Source organism: Myotis lucifugus, unplaced genomic scaffold (assembly GCF_000147115.1).
Source record: "Myotis lucifugus unplaced genomic scaffold, Myoluc2.0 scaffold_175, whole genome shotgun sequence".
Taxonomy (NCBI): domain Eukaryota; kingdom Metazoa; phylum Chordata; class Mammalia; order Chiroptera; family Vespertilionidae; genus Myotis; species Myotis lucifugus.
Genome location: NW_005871223.1, coordinates 896,090 through 916,052, shown reverse-complemented (window position 1 = coordinate 916,052; position 19,963 = coordinate 896,090). Strand labels below are relative to the sequence as shown.

At 39.0% G+C, this 19,963-nt stretch overlaps 1 protein-coding gene across 1 annotated transcript in view; it reads right to left on the bottom strand.

The window, feature by feature from the left end:
• LOC102429519 (mediator of RNA polymerase II transcription subunit 12-like protein) overlaps positions 1–19,963 on the bottom strand; it is a 107,003-nt gene that overhangs the window by 7,645 nt on the left and 79,395 nt on the right. The window contains exons 26-29 of the mRNA XM_023760179.1: positions 15,053–15,142; positions 13,222–13,451; positions 11,399–11,555; positions 9,263–9,358 (exon numbers count right to left, since the gene is read on the bottom strand). Of these exons, the coding sequence (XP_023615947.1) occupies positions 9,263–9,358; positions 11,399–11,555; positions 13,222–13,451; positions 15,053–15,142 (573 nt within the window). The remainder of the gene's footprint in view (positions 1–9,262; positions 9,359–11,398; positions 11,556–13,221; positions 13,452–15,052; positions 15,143–19,963) is intronic.

Here is a 19,963-nt window from a genome sequence, read left to right as displayed (position 1 = left end):
AACCTAATACACTAAAAAACTTCAATACTGTCTTAGAAGTCAAAATTGAATAAGTTTAACATATATTCTTCACACAAAATACATTCATTAAGTATTTATGAAACTATTAGATGAGTAAGAATATTAAATTCCCTTATATTCAATATGCTTTAATACTAGTGTAAAAGGGAGATCATCTCTCATTCTCCATAAGCTCATCCTCTGCTTCAAATTATAATTAAGAAGTGTAAAGACAAATCTCCCACATCCCTATAGATTTAACTTTGTGATAGAATCAGATGTTTCTTTTTTTTTTTACTCTATCCAAAATAACTATTATATTTCAGGTACTTGATATTAATATTCACACATGTTTGTTAATATTCATATGTAGCATGATTCTCTAAGGATTTATACCCTTCATATCTTATATATTTCCCACATACTGTATTACATTATAAACCAAATAAACTAATAATCAGTGGATAAAAGGCCAGAGAAAGACTAATGAATATACTCTTAATGTTTGCTTAACTGTAGATGTCAACCCAATTAAAATTTTTTTATAAAATGACTATTTTATAAGGACATGTACCTATACATTAAAGCAAACATTTTTGAAAAGTAGAACTCTGAGGATGGCAGTTAAACATATGTGTGACTAAATAGACAAATTTTAAATACATAAAAGTACATAGATTAAATGTACTTGTATGTGTAAATTTTACTTGTGAGACATATATATGTGCTTATTTAATATGTAAGATAAATCAAAGGTTAAAAAAGTTAAAAATGTACAATATCATACTGTTATATACTCAAACAATAAAATCAGTCCTATATTTAATGTTTGTCTCTTGTTAAAGTAGGTATTATTTAACCATAGCCTATTAGCAATGGCTAGCCAAAAAAAGTTATAATTCTCAGATTAATGGGTTCCTTATAATTGTTAGTCAAGTGCTCATATATGAATTTGCATTAATCTCTGAAAAGGTATAATTCTATTATATTCATTTCCTCCTGTTCTTTACATAATCTGTGCTGCTAACATGAACATTACAGCATAATAAGTCTTTGTTTTAAATTAGAAAGAAAAAAAAAGGCTAAGGATTTGCCAGGTTAACATTAAATATTCCAAATTTGTCAACCTGACAAAATTTGTATTTCTTGGCTTTCTGTCAAAATACCACCAGAACCCTGGCAGGATAGCTCAGTTGGTTGGTGTGTCATCCTGATATACCAAGGTTGCCAGTTCCATCCCCAGTCAGGGCACAGAGAAACATCAATGATGACAGAGAATTATCCATTGGCTGCTTCCTGCACACCCCCTACTGGGGACCGGCCTGCAACCTGGGCATGTGCCCTTGACTGGAATTGAACCAGGACCTTTCAGTCCATGGGCTGAAGCTCTATCCACTGAGCAAAACCAGCCAAGGCAATAAATAAATTTTTTAAAAAAATACCACCAGAATTTTTTGTTGCATACAAAAAGAAAAGATAAGGGCTACTTTAAGCTTTTTTACTGCCTCATATACTAATACTAGTGGCCTGGTGCATGAATTCGTGCACATTGAAAGGAAATTAATTAGAAGAAATATTTTAATATTGCTATTTGTCCTTTCTCTATAATAGAAGTGTCAACCAAATTCATGATCAACAATGACAGATCGAAACATACACGTGCAATTGGTGCCAGCGAGAGCTTTATATGTATCACGCAGGCGCTAGTCAACTTAGCCTTTTATATATATAGAATAAACTTGCTTAATTAAACCTGCTTTCTGAGGTAGCTAACATTTTTCCAGCCCAGTGAAGCACCCCAACTTCTCTTTCACGTAATTGTCAGCAACACAGCAGTAAATATCAACATGAAGCATATTATTATTGTAGATCATGCAGGGAGATCAAAGGGTAAAATATTTAACTGCAGCAGTGTTTGACTATTTTCTGTGCAGTAAGAAAACCTAAAGCCATTTTCAAGGTCCACCATTTCTTACTTCTTTTCAGTTGGGTCAAGTTTCTAAACTTTCTAAATCTCCATTTGCCAGCTAATGAAAAGAAAATAGGATTCCACCAAGTCTCCTATCTATATACTCCAGGACTTCTGTGAGGATCAAATGAGATGAGGCATGGGAAAACTCTTCACAGACATTTGGTTAAAGTGTGAAATGTTTGCACCTGGCTATAAAGCAAGTCATGTTCCTGGGCTGAAGAAACCGCAAGGAAGCTAGTCGTTACTAGGGAGAGGAGGGCGGACGTTGCTACATGACGTCATTACCCGGCGCCCACAGCCACCGTTTCCAGGTTGGGCTGGGCTGTGGGCTGCATTTTGCGCCATGGGGTCTCAGCAGCATCGGCTACAATTTGGTGGGCTGTCGCTCCAGCGTGGTGGTGGGGCCTGTCTCCCACTTGGGGGAAGCCGAGTATTGCTTTTTGGCACCAGGTCTGCGGTGCCATTTCTCTGTGCACGTCACGGCAGCTCCTGCGTTGAGCGTCTGCCCCCTGGTGGTCAGTGCACATCACAGTGACTGGTCAGACAGTCGGACACTTAGAATATTAGCTATATATATATATGGAAAAGTTAATTTAATTGCCAAATTTAGTCTAATTGAAGCCATCTACAACTCCAGAATACTGGATCAAGTTGAAGAAAGAATTTAAGTTATTTTTAGTAATTGCCCATTTTAAACTCAAGGAGTCAAATACTAGGCTTCTTATTTATTTATTTATGTATTTATGTATTTATTTATTTATTTTGTTAATCCTCACCCAAGAATATTTTTCCATTGATTGGAAGAGAGAGGGAAAGACAGAGAGAAGCATTGATGTGAGAGAAACACATCGACTGGTTGCCTCCTACATGAGCCCTGACCAGGGCCTGGGCCGGGTAGGAGCCTGCAACCAAGGTATGGGCTCTTGACCGGTATTGAACCTGGGACCCTTTGGTCCTCAGGCTGATGCTCTCTGTTGAGCCAAACCGGCTAAGGCTAGGTTTCAAATGAGAAACACAGTTTAGGGATCAATAGATAGACAAATTTCGAAGGGAAAGCTCTTTCTTAAAATAGAATACCATATGTTAATCACAGAAAAAATAATAGAATTAGCAAATCATCATTTTTTCCCTGCCCATGTAAAAAAAAATTTAGGCAAGAATACTTTAATTTATGCTGACACTAGTATGTAAAGTCTAATGAGTAAAAGTACAACTAGATTATATAAAACATCCCCATAAATTATTTTTTAATTTCAAAAGGAAAATAACTTTCTAGTTAAGAAATCTATTGGATCACCTAAACAAAGAGATGAGAGTAATATCACCAATAATGTTTATCCTAATGTGATGTACTGAGAAAGACACAATGTCTCCTCTGTGATATTCCCACCAAAAACATATAATCTGAATCTAATCATGAAACGTCAGACAAATCAAATCGAGTAACATTCTACAAAATCCTAGGAACCTCAAAAAGAAATTTCAATGTAATGCGTGAAGACCAAAATAAAACAAACAAAAACCCCTGCACATTTGCAAGATGAAAGGTAACAGAGTGATCCTAGACCAAGAAAAAAATCTGCAACAAGGACATAAATGGTATTATTGGTGCAACTGGCACAATTTGCAAAAGATGTATAGATTGTAGTCCATGAATGTTGTCAATTTCCTGGTTTTAGTTGTATCAAGTTTTTTTGTAGGAGAATATCCTTGTTGTTAAAAAAACACACACACAAGTATTTGGAGTAAAGGGGCATGAACCTCCAACTTACTAAAGTGTACAAATTAGGAAAAAAATGTGGGTGTGTGCTTAGAGAATAATAAAACCAATGTGGCAAGAGAACCAAGATGGTGGCATAGGTAAACGCCAGTACTTGCTGCCTCCCACAACCACATCAAAATTACAACTAAAATACAAAACAACTATCACCCAGAACCATGGAAAAGCTGGCTGAGTAGAAGTACTACAACTAGAGCGGTAAAGAAGAAAGTGCATTGAGACTGGTAGGAAGTGCGGAGGTGCGGAACAGACTGGTCTGGCACCCAGGTGTGCTGCTTTTTTAATCAGGAGGAAGATCGCCTTTGTGGAGATTGCCTGGAGGAGCAAGGGGTCCCAGCCCCACTCCAGACCCCCAGTCCAGGGTCCCAGAGCTGGGGAAAGAAGTCCCTACTGGCAGTAAGAACTACGGGCTGTAAAAACCAGTGCGGATTGGGGCTGAGTGACACACAGGCTGCTGGAGACCTAGCTGTTCCTCTTAAAAGGCCTGCACCACGAACTGAATTTACAAGCTCCCACTTCCTCTGAGCTCCAGTGCCAGGCGAGGCTTCTGGGGGACCCAGACACATATGGCGAGAAACTGGACTGTCTGGCATCAGGGCAGGAACTCTGGGGTGGCTTTCTTTCAGACAGAGGTGCTCGCGGCAGTCATTGTTCCCATGCTGGGACCTCCTCTGTGCAGGGCTGACTGGCAGCCATTTCTGTTTGCTCCGCCCTGGTGATTCCCTGAGACCCTACCCCACCCAATTTACAACCTCACCCAAGCTGTGCACAGTGGCTTTTGCACATGAATTGTCTGTCCTTTCTTAGGTGAAAACTCTGTCAAACAAGCTGCAACTGGGTCAGGGAGCTGCAAACCTATCAATAAAAGGCCCAGAAAAACCAGCACCAGCACCAGCCTGCCTTTCTTCACAGTTGGGCCTCATCTGGGCACTTCCAAACCCAATACAAAGAGGAAGTATCTGCAGATTCTTCCTGGTAGCCCAAGACAGTGGCTGACTTTGCACCTCCCTGGAGACCCAAGAGCCAGTGTACCAGTGGTCAGTGTGAGACCATACCAGATTACAGCTTTTCAAATCCATAAGCGACACACTCAAGGGGCAGACTCAGTGAGCACCAAAGCCCCACTGAAGCAAGTCCTGCTCCATAAGGGTGTCTCCTGCACAGCAGCTTTCCCACTGTAGTCGCAGCTGGTCCCCACAGCCAATTGGCCTGGAGGTCAATTCCTCCCAGTGACACCAACAGCAATCAAGGCTCAACTACAACAAAACTGTGCATACAACCCATAAAGGGGTGCACTAAGAGTGTCCACCTCAGGTTATTGGGGAGGCTGAGCCACTGGGCCCTATAGGACACCTACTACACAAGGCCACTCTATCAACTCAAGGAGACTTAACAGCTACCCAATACATAGAAACAAACATAGGGACGCACCTAAAATATGGAGACAAAGACATGTCACAAATGAAAGAAAGGGAAGAAAGCAAACTACTGATACAGAATTCAAAACCACGGTTATAAGGTTACTCAGGAATCTTCTAGAAACCTCCGAGGAACTTAGTGAGACTTTCAAAAATCTTAGTGAGAATGCCAAAAAAAAAAAAAAAAAAGGAAAAGGACCAGTCAGAAATTAAGTATACACTGACTGAAATAAAGAATAATATAAAGGGATTCAACAGTAGATTAGAGGATCTTGAGAATCAAATCAATGATTTGAAATATGAGGAAGCAAAAAACACCCAACCAGAAGAGCAAAAAAAAAAAAAAAGAAAGAAAGAAAGAAAGAAAAAATATGAAGATAGTGTAAGGAGTCTCTGGAACAACTTCAAGCATACCAATATCCGAATTATGGGGATGCCAGAAGAAGAGAGAGAGCAAGATACTGAAAACCTATTTGAAGAAATAATGACAGAAAACCTCCCCTACCCGGTGAAAGAAATAGACTTACAAGTCCAGGAAACACAGAGAACCCCAAACAAGAGGAATCCAAAGAGGACCACACCAAAACACCTCATAATTAAAATGCAAAGGGAAAAATACAAAAAGAGAACCTTAAAAGCAGCAAGAGAAGAACAATTAGTTACCTACAAGGGAGTGCCCATACGACTGTCAGCTGATTTCTCAACAGAAACTATGCAGGCCAGAAGGGAGTGGCAAGAAATATTCAAAGTGATGAATACCAAGAACCTACAACCAAGAATACTCTACCCAGCAAAGCTATCATTTAGAATTGAAGGTCAGATAAAGAGCTTCACAGACAAGAAAAAGCTACAGGAGTTCATCACCACTAAACCAGTATTATATAAAATACTGAAGGGTATTCATTAAGAAGAGGAAGAAGAAGAAAAAGGTAAAGATAAAAAATATGAACAACAAATACACATCTATCAACAAGTGAATCTAAAAATCAAGTGAATAAATAATCTGATGAACAGAATAAACTGATGAATGGAATAGCATGAGAGCCATGGAAATGGAACAGACTGATGATTCTCAGAGGGAAGAGGGTGTGGGGGGTGCAAGAAGAGATTAGACAAAGATCTTATATGCATGTATGCATTACCTATGGACACAGACAATACAGTGGCGAGGGCTTGGGGTGGGGTGGGTCCCGGTGGAGGGGAGCTATGGGAGGAAAAAAGAGGGACATCTGTAATAATCTCAACAATAAAGATTAATTAAAAAAACACACAAATGTGGCAAAATGTTCATAATTAGTGAATCTGGGTGAACTGTTTATGGCAATACTTTTTATTATTCTTGCAACTCTTCTGTAAGTTTGAAATTATTTCAGCTCTAGCTGGTTTGGCTAGTGGATAGAGCATAGGCCTGCGGACTGAAGGGTCCAGGGTTTGATTCTGGTCAAGGGCACATGCCTGGGTTGCGGGCTTGATCCCCATTAAGGGGAGTGCAGGAGACAGCCAATCAATGATTCTCTCTCATCATTGATGTTTCTGACTCTCTCTTCCTCTCCCTTCCTCTCTGAAAAAAAAAAAATCCTGTTTTGTTTTGTTTTTAAAGAAATTATTACAAAATGCAAAGTTATATCTTGTTCTTAGGAGAGACGTTAGAGTGAGCTAGCAGTATCCCATCCAAAGGATTCCCTTCCACATTTGAAAGGAACAGTCAGCCAACCCATGCTAATACACCCATGAGGATAAAGTAGAAGTCTGTGAATATTTATATATTACTCTACTTGTACAGCATTTTGAAGGTAGATTGCAGTAAATGTCAGACACATTAAAAAAAAAAGAATCAGAGCTAAAAATAAACTAGATTCATGATAAAGAATTTCCTTAAAAAATGGAGATCATAGTGGCTGTTCTTTTTTTCTTTACTAAAGTTTATTTAACAAAAGTACAATGTGAAAATGGACAGAGCTCGATTGGCATATTAGGCTTTTAATATATAGAATAGCTAAGATATGGAGACAGCCCAAGTGCCCAACAGTAGATGAGTAGATGAAAAACCCTGTGATACATTCACACCATGGAATACTATGCAACTGTAAAAAAGAAGGATCTCTTACCCTTTCGGACAGCATGGAGGGACCTGGAGAGTATTATGCTAAGTGAAATAAGCCAGACAGAGAAAGAAAAGTATCACATGATATCACTTATATGTGGAATCTAATGAACAAAATAAACTGATGAACAAAATGGAACCAGAGACATTGAAGCATGCAACACATGGACGTATTTCAGAGGAAAGTGGAGGAGGGAGGAGGGAAGAGATTAACCAGATAACTTATATGAATACTAGAGGCCCAGTGCATGAGATTCATGCACTCGGTGGGTCCCTCAGCCCTGCCTGTGCCCTCTCACAGTCCAGGAGCCCTCAGGGGATGTCTGTCTGACGGCTTAGGCCGGCTCCCTCCAGGGGACTCCCTAAGCCAGCAGTCAGACTCCTTAGTGCTGCCGCTGTGTTTGCCAGCTATAAGCCCAGCTCAGGGCTTCTGGCTGAGTGGCACTCCCCACTGTGGGAGCGCACTGACCACCAGGGGACAACTCCTGTGTTTAGTGTCTGCCCCCTGGTGGTAAGTGTGCGTCATAGCGACCGGTTGTTCTGCTGTTCGGTCTATTTGCATATTAGCCTTTTATTATATAGGATGTCTATAACCCATGGACACAGATAATAGTGTGATGAAGGCCTTGGGTGTGGGGTAGGAACAGGATGGAGGGGTCAATGAGGGGAAAAAAGGGACATCTGTAATATTTTCAACAATAAAGATAATTTCTTTTTAAATGGAGATCAAACTGAGCAAAGCAGGGGCTTGTCAAATGTCCACAGAATGTCTTAGTCCAGCTGACCATGTTCCCTTAGCAGCCCTACTCGTGTATATCAGACCTGTCTCCCCTAACTCTACTCTGATCCCTCCTAATGTACTCTAGTCCCGGCCATATTGTTCCTTCTTTACTACAAGTTATGAAACCATCCACATTCAAATTCTGTCTTGAAAAGAGACACCAGTTTCCCAAAGTGTAAAATGGGCAGCAGCCAGCTCCCTCTATCTAGGTCAGTGATGGCGAACCTATGACACGCGTGTCAGAGGTGACACGCGAACTCATTTTTTTGGTTGATTTTTCTTTGTTAAATGGCATTTAAATATATAAAATAAATATCAAAAATATAAATCTTTGTTTTTCTATGGTTGCAAATATCAAAAAATTTCTATATGTGACATGGCACCAGAGTTAAGTTAGGGTTTTTCAAAATGCTGACACGCCGAGCTCAAAAGGTTCGCCATCACTGGTCTAGGTAGTACTCACGCACACAGCTCACATTGCTGAATTACCTGCAGAGTAAGTATTTTACAGGTATTTCCAATATGTAGCAAGTGATGTGACCACTGATGGCAGTGAGAAAATGATCCTTTTTAGAATACATTTAGGTAAACAGAAAAAGAGGCAATTTAAAGAAAAAGGTTAAGTCAAAATAAAGCAGGGCTACAGCATTTGCAAAAGTAAAGGCTGCTGTAAGTTCTGAGGTTTGCAAATGTTCACTGATGCACATTTCAAAGTTCGGTTCACAAAGCCAGAGAAGTAAACACTTATGAATTACTTGAAAATTCCTGCAGCAAATGCTAACTGCTGAAATCAGTATTTTTTTTTTTTACATCAGTAAAGATAATATTTCAGAAAGCACTCTCATGCTTTTTTGAAATTATAGTAAAAATTCACAGGAAGATAATCTTCTGAACTATATATATCGTTAAATTATAAAAATATTTTTGTGTCTGAATATAAATATTTTAGTTCATAGAGATGTCTGGAAAAACTTGAAAAGGAAAAATAGTATGATCTACTAAATCCCAAACATTTATTTGTAGCTTTCTATGAAAACTAATACATCAACTACAACATCAATATCATCCCACTCTGATAAAGTTCTGGGGAAATTGCTAGAATATATTTAGGCTATTTTAATTGTTAACACTATTATGGGACATGAAAAATGCAAACAGACTTTAAGGAAAATGCCCCCATGTTTGATTTGGAAGCACCAGGCCTTACCAATGGCTGCTGGGGCTGCACGGCCTGCAGACTGAGGGGCTGGCTCTGGGGCTGCGAGGACGGCTGGGGCTGCGGGGGCTGCTGGGACTGCTGCATCTAGAAAGAAAAAGGATTTTATACTAAACAGAGGGGTTAATATTCCAGTCTTCTCTTCCCATATGCCTTTTATTTAATTATGTTGTTGCGGCAAAATAATACACACCAGCCTCTTCCATAGCAGCCTTGCCAAACTGCTCATCTTTCAAGGGAAAGACCTAAATCTCCTCCTCCATGAAGCCCTCTTGGACCTCACCCTTCAGTAGTCACAGCATTCTCTGTCTATCCTGTCCTGCGTTGTCCCAGTACCTGCTCTAAACTCACTGTCAACTCCTTTCATGTTGTCTGCCTTCCATATATCTTATCCTTCTTATACTACCACGTTAGACAAGGAGTGCTCGTAGTTACCTTTTCATTCCCTGTGACATCTGGATGAACTAGAAGATTCATTTGTGGTGTTTCTTTTTTGTTTTTTAAGGAAGATGAAAATAAAGATAGATAAGGAGGAGGAAACAAAGGAGTTGTTCTTAAAGAACTCCAGAAGATTAGTTTGTTTTTAAAGTAATTGTAGATATGGGAAGCTCTGGCATAAATTACGAGAATAAAATCATAAATTGTGTCTGTGACAGTTGGCAGAAATGCAGAACTCTTGGAAACACTTCCAAGTCACAGAGGAAACACAGAGAATGAGAGGAAAATCCTAGCAGATGGTCTGTCTCAAGGACCTTCAGTTTCCTCCACCCAAACATTCATTTTGATGAGGACACCGCCAGACTTCTTTTCATCCTTTGCATTTTCCAACTCGGTGTGTATACTATCCTCCAATTTATTTTTCTTCTTTAGGGCAATGCAATAAATAGATACTGCCTGTTGGCACTTCTAAGTGACAATGCACATGGATGTGGAATCCAAGCAGAGATCTGGACGGGTTTCCCCAGTGTGAACAATGCTTACAATAGGGAAGCAGTTTTCCACTGACTCTGTGAACTCTGCCAAGACAAATGAACCCAACTTCATCACCAGAAAAGAAATAATGGTCATCCTGATGCAAAAACAAATCACTTCTCTTTTTCTCTAGGGAATGTGTTGTTAAGGCAAAAAATTACCAGAGGGACATAGTATGCTAATTGGGGTAAAAAGGGAATATTAACTTTTCCAGATTTGCAGCCTTAAAAAACACCAATGTAAGACAGAAGGTAATAAGTAAAGAAATAAATGTAATAACTTTCCTCAGTGATTTGAAACTGTGAAATTTTGAAACAGAGGGAATATAAGCACCAGTCCTTGGTTGAGACATCAAGTTCTGTTCCTGTCCCTCCTGCGGGCGGGTTTATTCCTCACTGACCGTTCACCAGGGAACTAGAGTCCCGTGTTTTGGTGCTTTTCTTTTCTTTCTTAGTAAAACATAAAATGACTGAGCATCTCAAGCTGGACTGCTGGTAAGATGGGAGGGCACTGTACAGACTCACCAGGCAATCTCCAACCCAACAAGGACAGACTCACACATAAGGAAGACCAATGGAACAGGTGAACATAATGCCTATATTTCATAAACGAGGAAGTTAGAAGCAAGGAGACCTAAAATTAATTTCAAATAATTAAAGGATAGCTCTCTGGATTCTAACAGTCAAGATGAAATATTTCTTTGAAATATTCTACTTATTTAATGCCAACTTCATAGTCCAATTAGACCAGAGATACTATAGAAATTTTTTTGGATTACAGACCCCTCTAGAAATATGATAAAAGCTCTAGACAGCTTTAAAAAAAAATACATATAAGGAATTTTGCATTCATTTTGCATGGCCTCTAATTAAATGACTGAGTAAGCTGAGGCTCACCCTACCAATATAATGGCATCGGCTACCGTGAAGCTTAGTGAAAGGGGAAGGATGCTCTGCAAAATGTACGCTCCTGCTGTGACCTGGCATATTCACATAGGAAGACTCTGGTCAAGTTGAAACGAAATTATACCACTTTAGTCCTGCTGTCAAATACACAGTGTTCCTTGGAACTTGGCAATTAAAGTCTGAAGTGCCTGTTATTCCTCGTAACTGCTAAGGACCCGCCAGGTACTGACCTCACCTCCCAGACCCATACCTGGAGGAGCCTCTGCTGCTGTCGCACCTGCGGCTGTCTGGGCCGCATAGGGTCCTGAGGCAGCGGCACTGACGGCAGGTTCGGATGTGTGGGAGTCAGCACTGCATCGACTCCTCCACCCATCAGAGGGCTCTGCTGAAGGGACTGATGATTCAGTCTGGAAAGAACACAGCTGGTTTCAGGCCCAAGCACACTGCCACATTTTTAATGGGCACTGCTAGCAAGCACATCACACACATTCACAGAGAAACGGCTGTGTTTAATAATTACTTATACAATTCAAATTCAGTAAAGGTCAGTGGTTAAGATAATCTGGATCCCCAGGGGTAGATGGGATCACTTGAAAAAGAACATGCATGATTAAAAATTGTTAATAGTTTTCAGTAACAAGTGACATTAACTGAGCATTTATTCTGGAGTAGGCACTGTGGTAAAAGTCTGAACGGTGTTATTTCATTGACTCTTCACAGCGGCCCTCTGAGGTCAGTAGTTTTGTTATCTCCCCTTTAAAAGTGAATAAACAGAGAGCTAGAGAAGTAACATGCCAAAGTAATCCAGATAGAAAATGGCACAGGTGAGATTTAAACCCAGAACTTTGGGGCTTTAAAGTTCAAATTCTATCGCTTCTCGGCCTTTTGGCTAAGATCAAGTGTAAAGTTCAAATTCTTGGGCAATGTGCAATGATGCCACTTATTAAAATTGTTTTCCAATTTTTTTTTTATCTTCCCAAATGTGCTACCATCAACCTTGTCCACTTTTCAAATAGTGATTACTTAGGGTTAGCGTGCAACATTGATAATACATGAAGCTAGGCTACTATCTACCGTCGCACAAAATTGTGCGTGACACTTAATTCTTCTAGATTAATGCCATCCCTAGAATGTTGTATGATGACTGAAATATTCTATATCTGCGCTGGCCACCAAAACTAGCTACATAATTTCTGAGCCTCGGTGCAAAATAAACTGCAAGGTTTCCTGATCAAAAATTAGAATTTCAAGAAGGTGACAGTAGAGTATTGCATCAAATGTGGGTCCTCTAAACACAGTCACCGGTGTGACTGTACTGGTCACACATCTCCGATGCTGGCCCTGCTGGCTACACGTGGCTACTGACCACTTCAAGTGTGACTAGTGTAACTGAGGGACTAAGTTTTAAATTGAACTTTAATTTGTTTAAATTGAAATAGCCATATGTGGCTGCTGGCTACTCTAATGGACAATGAAGTTACATACTATATCTAAGGGATCTGATTAAGCAAGAACTGAGAAGAGGTCTTTCATGACCCTGCTTTGCCAACCATCCCTGACGTGGAAAAGGTAAAAATTAAAATCTAAGAAAAGTCTTGTAGGCACCAGGTACAATGAGTATTGTAATCATAGACTTTATGGCTCTGTTCAAGACATTCTAGTAAGGCATTGCTAACATTAACCAACATTTTTTTAAACTTAGATATTTTTAGCCAAAAAGACCTTTTTTAAAAGAAGGGAAAAGAAAGAACATTAGAACTAATATAGTGGTATCATCTAAATATATTACACCCATCTAAATATAATGGTATATTCTAAATATAGTGGTTTCATCTAAATATATTACACCCATTCTATGGAAGATATGAATCAAATTATAGGAGCCTTTAATAAAATAAACAAGATGGGCCATTACTTATTTTGAATCTCTGGGTGCTCCTAAAAATAAGATGACATAATTTAAATTATATATAAATATGCAAGTTCACAAAAACAATATAAGTGCCATGCTCTAGAAGAAACATAACAAAGAGCTGTGTCCACTACTGCAATCATTGTTTCTAGATATGTTACCTCTGGGAGCCAGTCAGAGGCTGCAGGTACTGCGAGGCCTGTTGCTGAATATAGCCACTGGGCGGCTGCTGCATCTGTCTGAGTCTTTCCATCAGTGTAGGGTTGGAATGCGCAACCGGGTAGGTTCTGGAGTTATAGCTGGGGGACAGGACCACACTGCCAGCCTGCTGCTGCGGGGTCTGCTGCAAAGGCATCTGTGTTCCATACATAGTATAGCCTTGGGGCATGGCCTGCAGGCAGACACAAGGAACAAAGTCAGTGTTTTTATTTACCACCAGCTTTCTTATTGCTAAGCTATATAGGGGTAAACCCAGGAGAAGCCCCCTGAAATTCACTATTCTCAAATGTTTTTATGACTCAAAGTATGAAAGAGATGCCATGAAGGCAGAGAGGCTAATCAGAAAGCTACAGAATGAACTGGTTACATAATGATTTACCAGAAAATACAATTTAAAAAAAAAAAAGAATCCTCATGTGGTTAAGAGATTAGTTTTAAGATCAGTTGCTTGCTTATTCTGAAGGAGAAAGTGCATGTTTCCTTATAGACAAGCATTCATTCCTCTTATGCACAGATGACATCAGTGCTCAACAGACCCAAGCATCAGTAATGCCACTTCAAAACTTACTCAGAAGAGCTGCCCCCATGCTCATGTATATTAAAATAATGGTGTACACTTTCCTAATATGTGACTTCCCTAAATCTGATGAATGAGCCTGGAGTAACTAACCAGTTATAAAAAAAACCAACATTAATATCTTACCAGAGTAAGGATGTAATAGATGACTATTCACTACCCTCTAGTCCTGGTTGGACTGAAGCCCAGTTCTGCACTGTACCAGTCATCTGAATACTTTATTTTTCTATGCAATATTAGCATACACATGTCTGTTTCTCTAAATTTGACATCTAATGTAAATGAAAAACCTGAGGTTCACTAGATCACTATACTTTATAGAATAGAATGCTGACTAGAGTAGAAGAGGACTGCTGTTCAAATCCTGAAAGTACCATATTTTAAGGTAGTGTAATGGCACTGGCTTGGAAGACAGAATAATGTGTAATGAATTTCCAGCAGGCAGCATGAATGGAACCAGCCTGTAGGGTTCCGTGCCTGCGAAGGCCAACCTCGCTCTCCTTTGAGCTGTGGACAAAGTATGAGCTGCTAGCCCCAACTAGCTGTCTTACCAACATCCCAGCTCCTGATTATGGGAGCGACAGGGTAAAAGTACATGGATGCAGAAAAAACAAAATTATTAGAAAAACAGCTCCAGATTCACATTATATGAAGGCAAGCCTACCACTTGTTGAGCGGCTGCTGTGAACTGGGTGCAGCACGGCTGCCCTAAATACCCAGTGTGCCCTCTCTTTTACAGAGAAGGGAACCAAGACTGAGAGTAATTTGCACATTGTTCCACAGCTAGCAAGTTGCCAAGAATGTTGCCAAGGTCTGATGTCAAGGCCAATTCCCTTCTTATTATACTCTTTGAAACTATCTTTTAATGTGACAAATTCAAGCATGAATGATATCATTTTGTATTATAACATAAGTATTTTGGGACTGTTAAGCATTTAAATACCTACAAAAATCATTAATAGAGGTTTGAATTTATGTTTTCAATTAAAGAATTTCCTAAAATGTGTTCTTTAAATTAATTAATCCTGACACTTGTTCAACAATCACTGGTAATGCAGGAGTAACTAAGTTCGAGACCCATAAAGCAGTTGACACCCTATTTACTCCGTTTCCCACTTCAAATAAAGAGATTAAAAATCCCACTTTTTTGGTTAAAAAAAAAATCCCCGTAGCATCTATGAAGCCACTGTGGGTACCTGTGCTTGCTGCAGCCCTGGATACTGGGGGAGCTGAGGGGAGGGCCGTGCTTGTGCAGCAAACAGAGCAGCCTGGTCCCCTGGCTGGCCCTGGAAAACAAAGCCAAGAAGAACTCTTGATCATAACAGCAAGGGCTTGATTTGAGCTCCTGCTTAACAACCCCAACAACCCATGACACCAAATGTCATTATGTGAAAACAGAACTTGCAGATTTCCAAACTGCAGAAAATCTCATTTCTCACCTCTTTCCTATGTGTGTAGAGATTGTTGAACTTACTATGTTTTCCAAAGGAGACTACATTTGCCCCCAAAAGTAGAGCACAGACGTAAATATGAGCCACCACAATCAATGGTCAGCTCATCCGAGAGGCTCATGGCAGTGCTCCTGGGTACCCAGGACACGGCCCTGCTGCAGTGAAAGTCAGGAAGCCCTAACTGTAAGATCAGAAACCCTGTGCCCATAACGAAAAGAGCACATACGGTGAAAGCAAATGCCATATACAAATTTCATAACTTGTTGATAGCTTCTTTCCAGTGGCCTAAAATATGTCTATTTAGCCATGAATTCAATGGATGAATTTGGTATTTCCTCTGACTCCAATAATCAATTAAAATACAATCAATAAAAATGTATAAGTTAACAGCAAATACAATTCTAACCAATTACAATATAAAATAAAACCAATGAACATCTTTCAACAGTTCTCATTTAATACAATTTGGCCTTAGGAAAATAAATATATTTAGAAAAGCAGTATTATTTTATGTTTGGCGTCAGATGCTACTTCATGGAAGCTGCTGTAATAACCACAGGAAGAGGTCTAACTTCCCACCATCCCTATGTCTTTTCAGGACTTACTAATGATAGAGAATGGATTTATCCTAGGATATTTTACTAACTTTTATATAATAGATGTCCTCACTTTTTAAAAGTGCTAAATAACAGTTATATAAAAGATTTTCATGTTCTTAGAAAGTAGTATAGATATTTCTAACAGGGAAAAAGGAATAAACACTTAGCTTGAGATTGATTAAACATCTATAATATGCCAGGGACAGGCTTCTTGCTCTTATTCTCACTTTCCGGCAGGGACTCTGCAGGGAGGGAGCCTCACCCCCTGTCTTCAGTGAGGAAAAGCTGCGGGCAAGGGGCTTACACTGCTCAGTGATTCACCCAACCAGACCTAGCCCGGCCATTGCCTGAGCTCAGGTGAGTCTGACTCCACAGTTCAGGGCTCTTCCATTAGGATGAGATGCTTCTATATGTGATATTAAGGTTGAAAATATTTAAAACCTCATTTGGTGCTTATTATTTAGGGACATATAGCCTCTTAAGCTTGCCCAAAAATAACCAAAAGGAGAATCTCTATTGAGACTTATTAAAAATATTGAAATTAAATGTATATACCAGACAGTAAAGCTCTTTCTCTGACCCTGACATGAAATTACTTGGGGCCCTTAAGAGTTTCTGCCTCTTTCAGGTGATTACCCACCCATATGCGGACCAAACATGTGTTTCTGAGAGTCTCTACTGTAATATCTGCATATATTCAACACGAATCTCACTTTCCAAAAGAGGGTACCATAAAGATGCCCTTAGCCTTTAGCTGATTAATCTAAGTGTGATTATATCTCTAAATGCTTGTCCCAAGTCCCTCTATGAGAACCATGCATGGCAGTGTGGCCATTGGGAGCCCACAGCTATTGCCCCCAAGTATCCCAACGGCATTTGATTTTCCAAGCACTATGCCCATTAAATCAACCAGATCTTTAAATGCCACTCATCAAATCAGTGCTCCCTGACAGTGTCATGTGAGGTCCCTGAAACATATTGTTGTGCTTCTTTGTGGGGATATATATATTTATATTTTAATATTTTTACAGAAATGAAGAAAAACGAATTACTTATTTGTGAGTTATAATCTGGAGATCCATGTGTAGTCTACAATACCCAGGCTGTGTTTGGTACGAAGGGAAGCAGACCTGTCTGTGACATCTGCATGCTGATTCCTACACCGGATCTAACTCTTTACTCTTTGCTTTCTGAAAAACTTACAGAACAACCAATGATTTCCATGTGAGGGAAACTAGACTACTGATAAGGTAAGTATCTGAATTACTGGCTACACTCTTACTGACAAATGACAGTTGATATTGTGGAGATTAAAAATAAAAATAATAAACTATTCTACATTAAAAACACTAAATTAACATTTAAGGAAAAAGCACTAAAACTTCAAGCAAGGAGAAAAGGACCAAAAATTTCAAATCAATTTTTATATTCTAAAATTCATGCATTTTCAGTCAACCAATTTTGTTTAAAGGTCAGCTATTTATTAGTGAACATATTCTGTTCCCTCCCATCACCTACTTCGGCACAGTAGGAAATAATTCTGATATGCATATACTCCCCGAGGAAATCATAGACACTTCAAACTGGCTAGCATTCTCCAGGTGCTCTGCAAATAGCTTTATTATCCTGTTTTGCCCTGAATTATTTTGAAAAAGACCCCATTCTCTTCCACAAAATTGAAATGGCCTCCAACCGTTGTTTTTCCCCCCAGAATAATGCCAGGAATGCATTCTTTCAATTTATAGAAATATTTCAATTTGTTGGGGAAAGAAAGAATAAGACAAGTTCTTTAGTCACTTGGAAGATTTTACAAATGCTCACGGAGGATCATATTGTGAGAACAAGCAAGGCAACTACAGATTAAGATTTAGTACAAGGTTTTTAATGTTGGTGGGGATGGTTTATTGCATTTATTCAAGAAGGGACTAATCACCCAGGGCAGGCCAGACACCAGGTACTAAGTGGACCATGCCTGGCAAAATGGGACACATGGTCAACTTAGTTATACGTGATTCGTGTTTCATGCATCTGTTCTTTTCAGAAAACTTTCTAAGCTTTATTTTATTTTTACTTAAGCACAAGTTAGTTTACCAAGTGCTTTTCAACTGCCCCCTATTTTTCAGTACCATCTTTTGTTTTGAAAACTCATTTTAAATTTACTCTTTAGCATCTATTATTCTAATCATTTCTTCCTTCTACCTGCATTAATATGTGGATTTCAATTTCCCCGTCTTGATTTATTCTGTTTAACTGAAGTGATCAGAGGCAACAATAACTTCGTATTTTTATGGGTACAAAGGATAGTTCAGGAAGCTGTTTTTGATGAAATGTGTGTATTCAGCCGGGTGCCATATGACTTTGAGCACATTACCGAAAGAGAAAACATACACTTTTGTGCCCTGGCTCCAGCTCCCATCCTCAGGCACCTGGCTTCCTTGTGCTAAGAGAATAAGGCTCAGCTAACTGGGAAATTCTGAATATTACACCGACCCATCTCTATATTGCCACCTGAGGTAAATTCCTACACATATTCTCTCCAGTTTGCTTTCATGTATTTTGCTTTGGGCTTGCCTCTATATGAGAAATATAAAACCATTATATTTTTAAAATTTTCCATTTTCTAAAATCTTCTAAAAAAAAAAGCAGTGCTGCCCAGCTGGCATGGCTCAGTGGTTAAACATCGACCCATGAACCAGGAGGTCATGGTTTGATTCCCAGTCAGGGCACATGCCGGGTTGGGGGCTCAATCCCCAGTGGGGAGTGTGCAGGAGGCAGCCAATCAATGATTCTCTCATCACTGATGTTTCTATCTTTTTCTCTCTCTCCCTTTCTCTCTGAAATCAATTCAAAAAATAAATAAATAAAAAGGCTGTACTGTTCAATATAGATTCATTTTTCTGACCGTTATGAGAACAATTTTCTTTACTGCTTTATTTTTCATTAGACAAGAGAAGTGTCTGAGATCAAAGAGATGTTGACTCAAAGGCCTTTTGTATAATTTGAAGTCAATGCATCTAGTAAATTAAAATCGATGCTCATACGTAATTTTCATCCTTTGGAGCCCTGTTCTCTTCATTAGCAATCGCTCCCTCAGTCAACTGAGCAAATGTGAAGCTCTGTTCCCAAAGGAGAACTGGTCATACAGCCCACTAGCAGGCAGTCAGCATTATAAGCAGCAGCATTACAGGACCAGGAATGTCCTATCCACTCTACTCACTAGTAATGTAATGATTTTTCCCCCCAATAATGTCTCAGGGTTGCAAGTAGGGAGTTGTACCTAAAAAAACAGATTTTGTGACTTTGTTTTTAAAAATGCTGATTTAGGAATAATAATAAAAGTAATCTAATGAAAACCAGTGGTTAATGTTTTATGAGTCATCTGCCAAAAAGGGTTTTGTTTGTGTTATTAGCTTGGCAGGTACTGAGTAACAGTGCTCAAGACTAAAACACATGGTGTGAACCAGAGGTTATGGTCTTCACCACATACTGGTGTATTTTGATTTCAGATAATAGAGAAAATTCTATAACTACAAGAGATCCTGTTGACAGTTATGCTTGACTCTCATATGAAGCTTTCACATCAAACATAAATTGGTTAAGAATCAATTAATAGTAAGATTAATTGCTAGAACAAATGGATTCATTCTAAAATAAGGACACTCCATACAATAATAAAGTTTTACAATATATTCTATTAGCATGTCCATAAATAATGAATATAATGACTGGCAGAGTATATACATTCATTAAATTTCTAATACTGGAGAATATTTTAGGAAAATAAGAATAGTGAAAAGGAAAACAAAGATATATGCACATATTTCTATTAATTTGAATGAATATAAAAATAATAAACCCTTTTGACTTTAAATGCATGACAAAATATTTTGTTTAATTCTTTCTTTAAAGTAAAATCAATGACTGATACAAATTGTTTTCTAACTGAATTATATTAGCATCTGAACAATAACCAACCTCCAAAAGTCTTAAATTTGATACATTTTTATTTCAAGTTTTGAAATAAAACCTTCACTTGCTCTCTGTACAACACAATGTC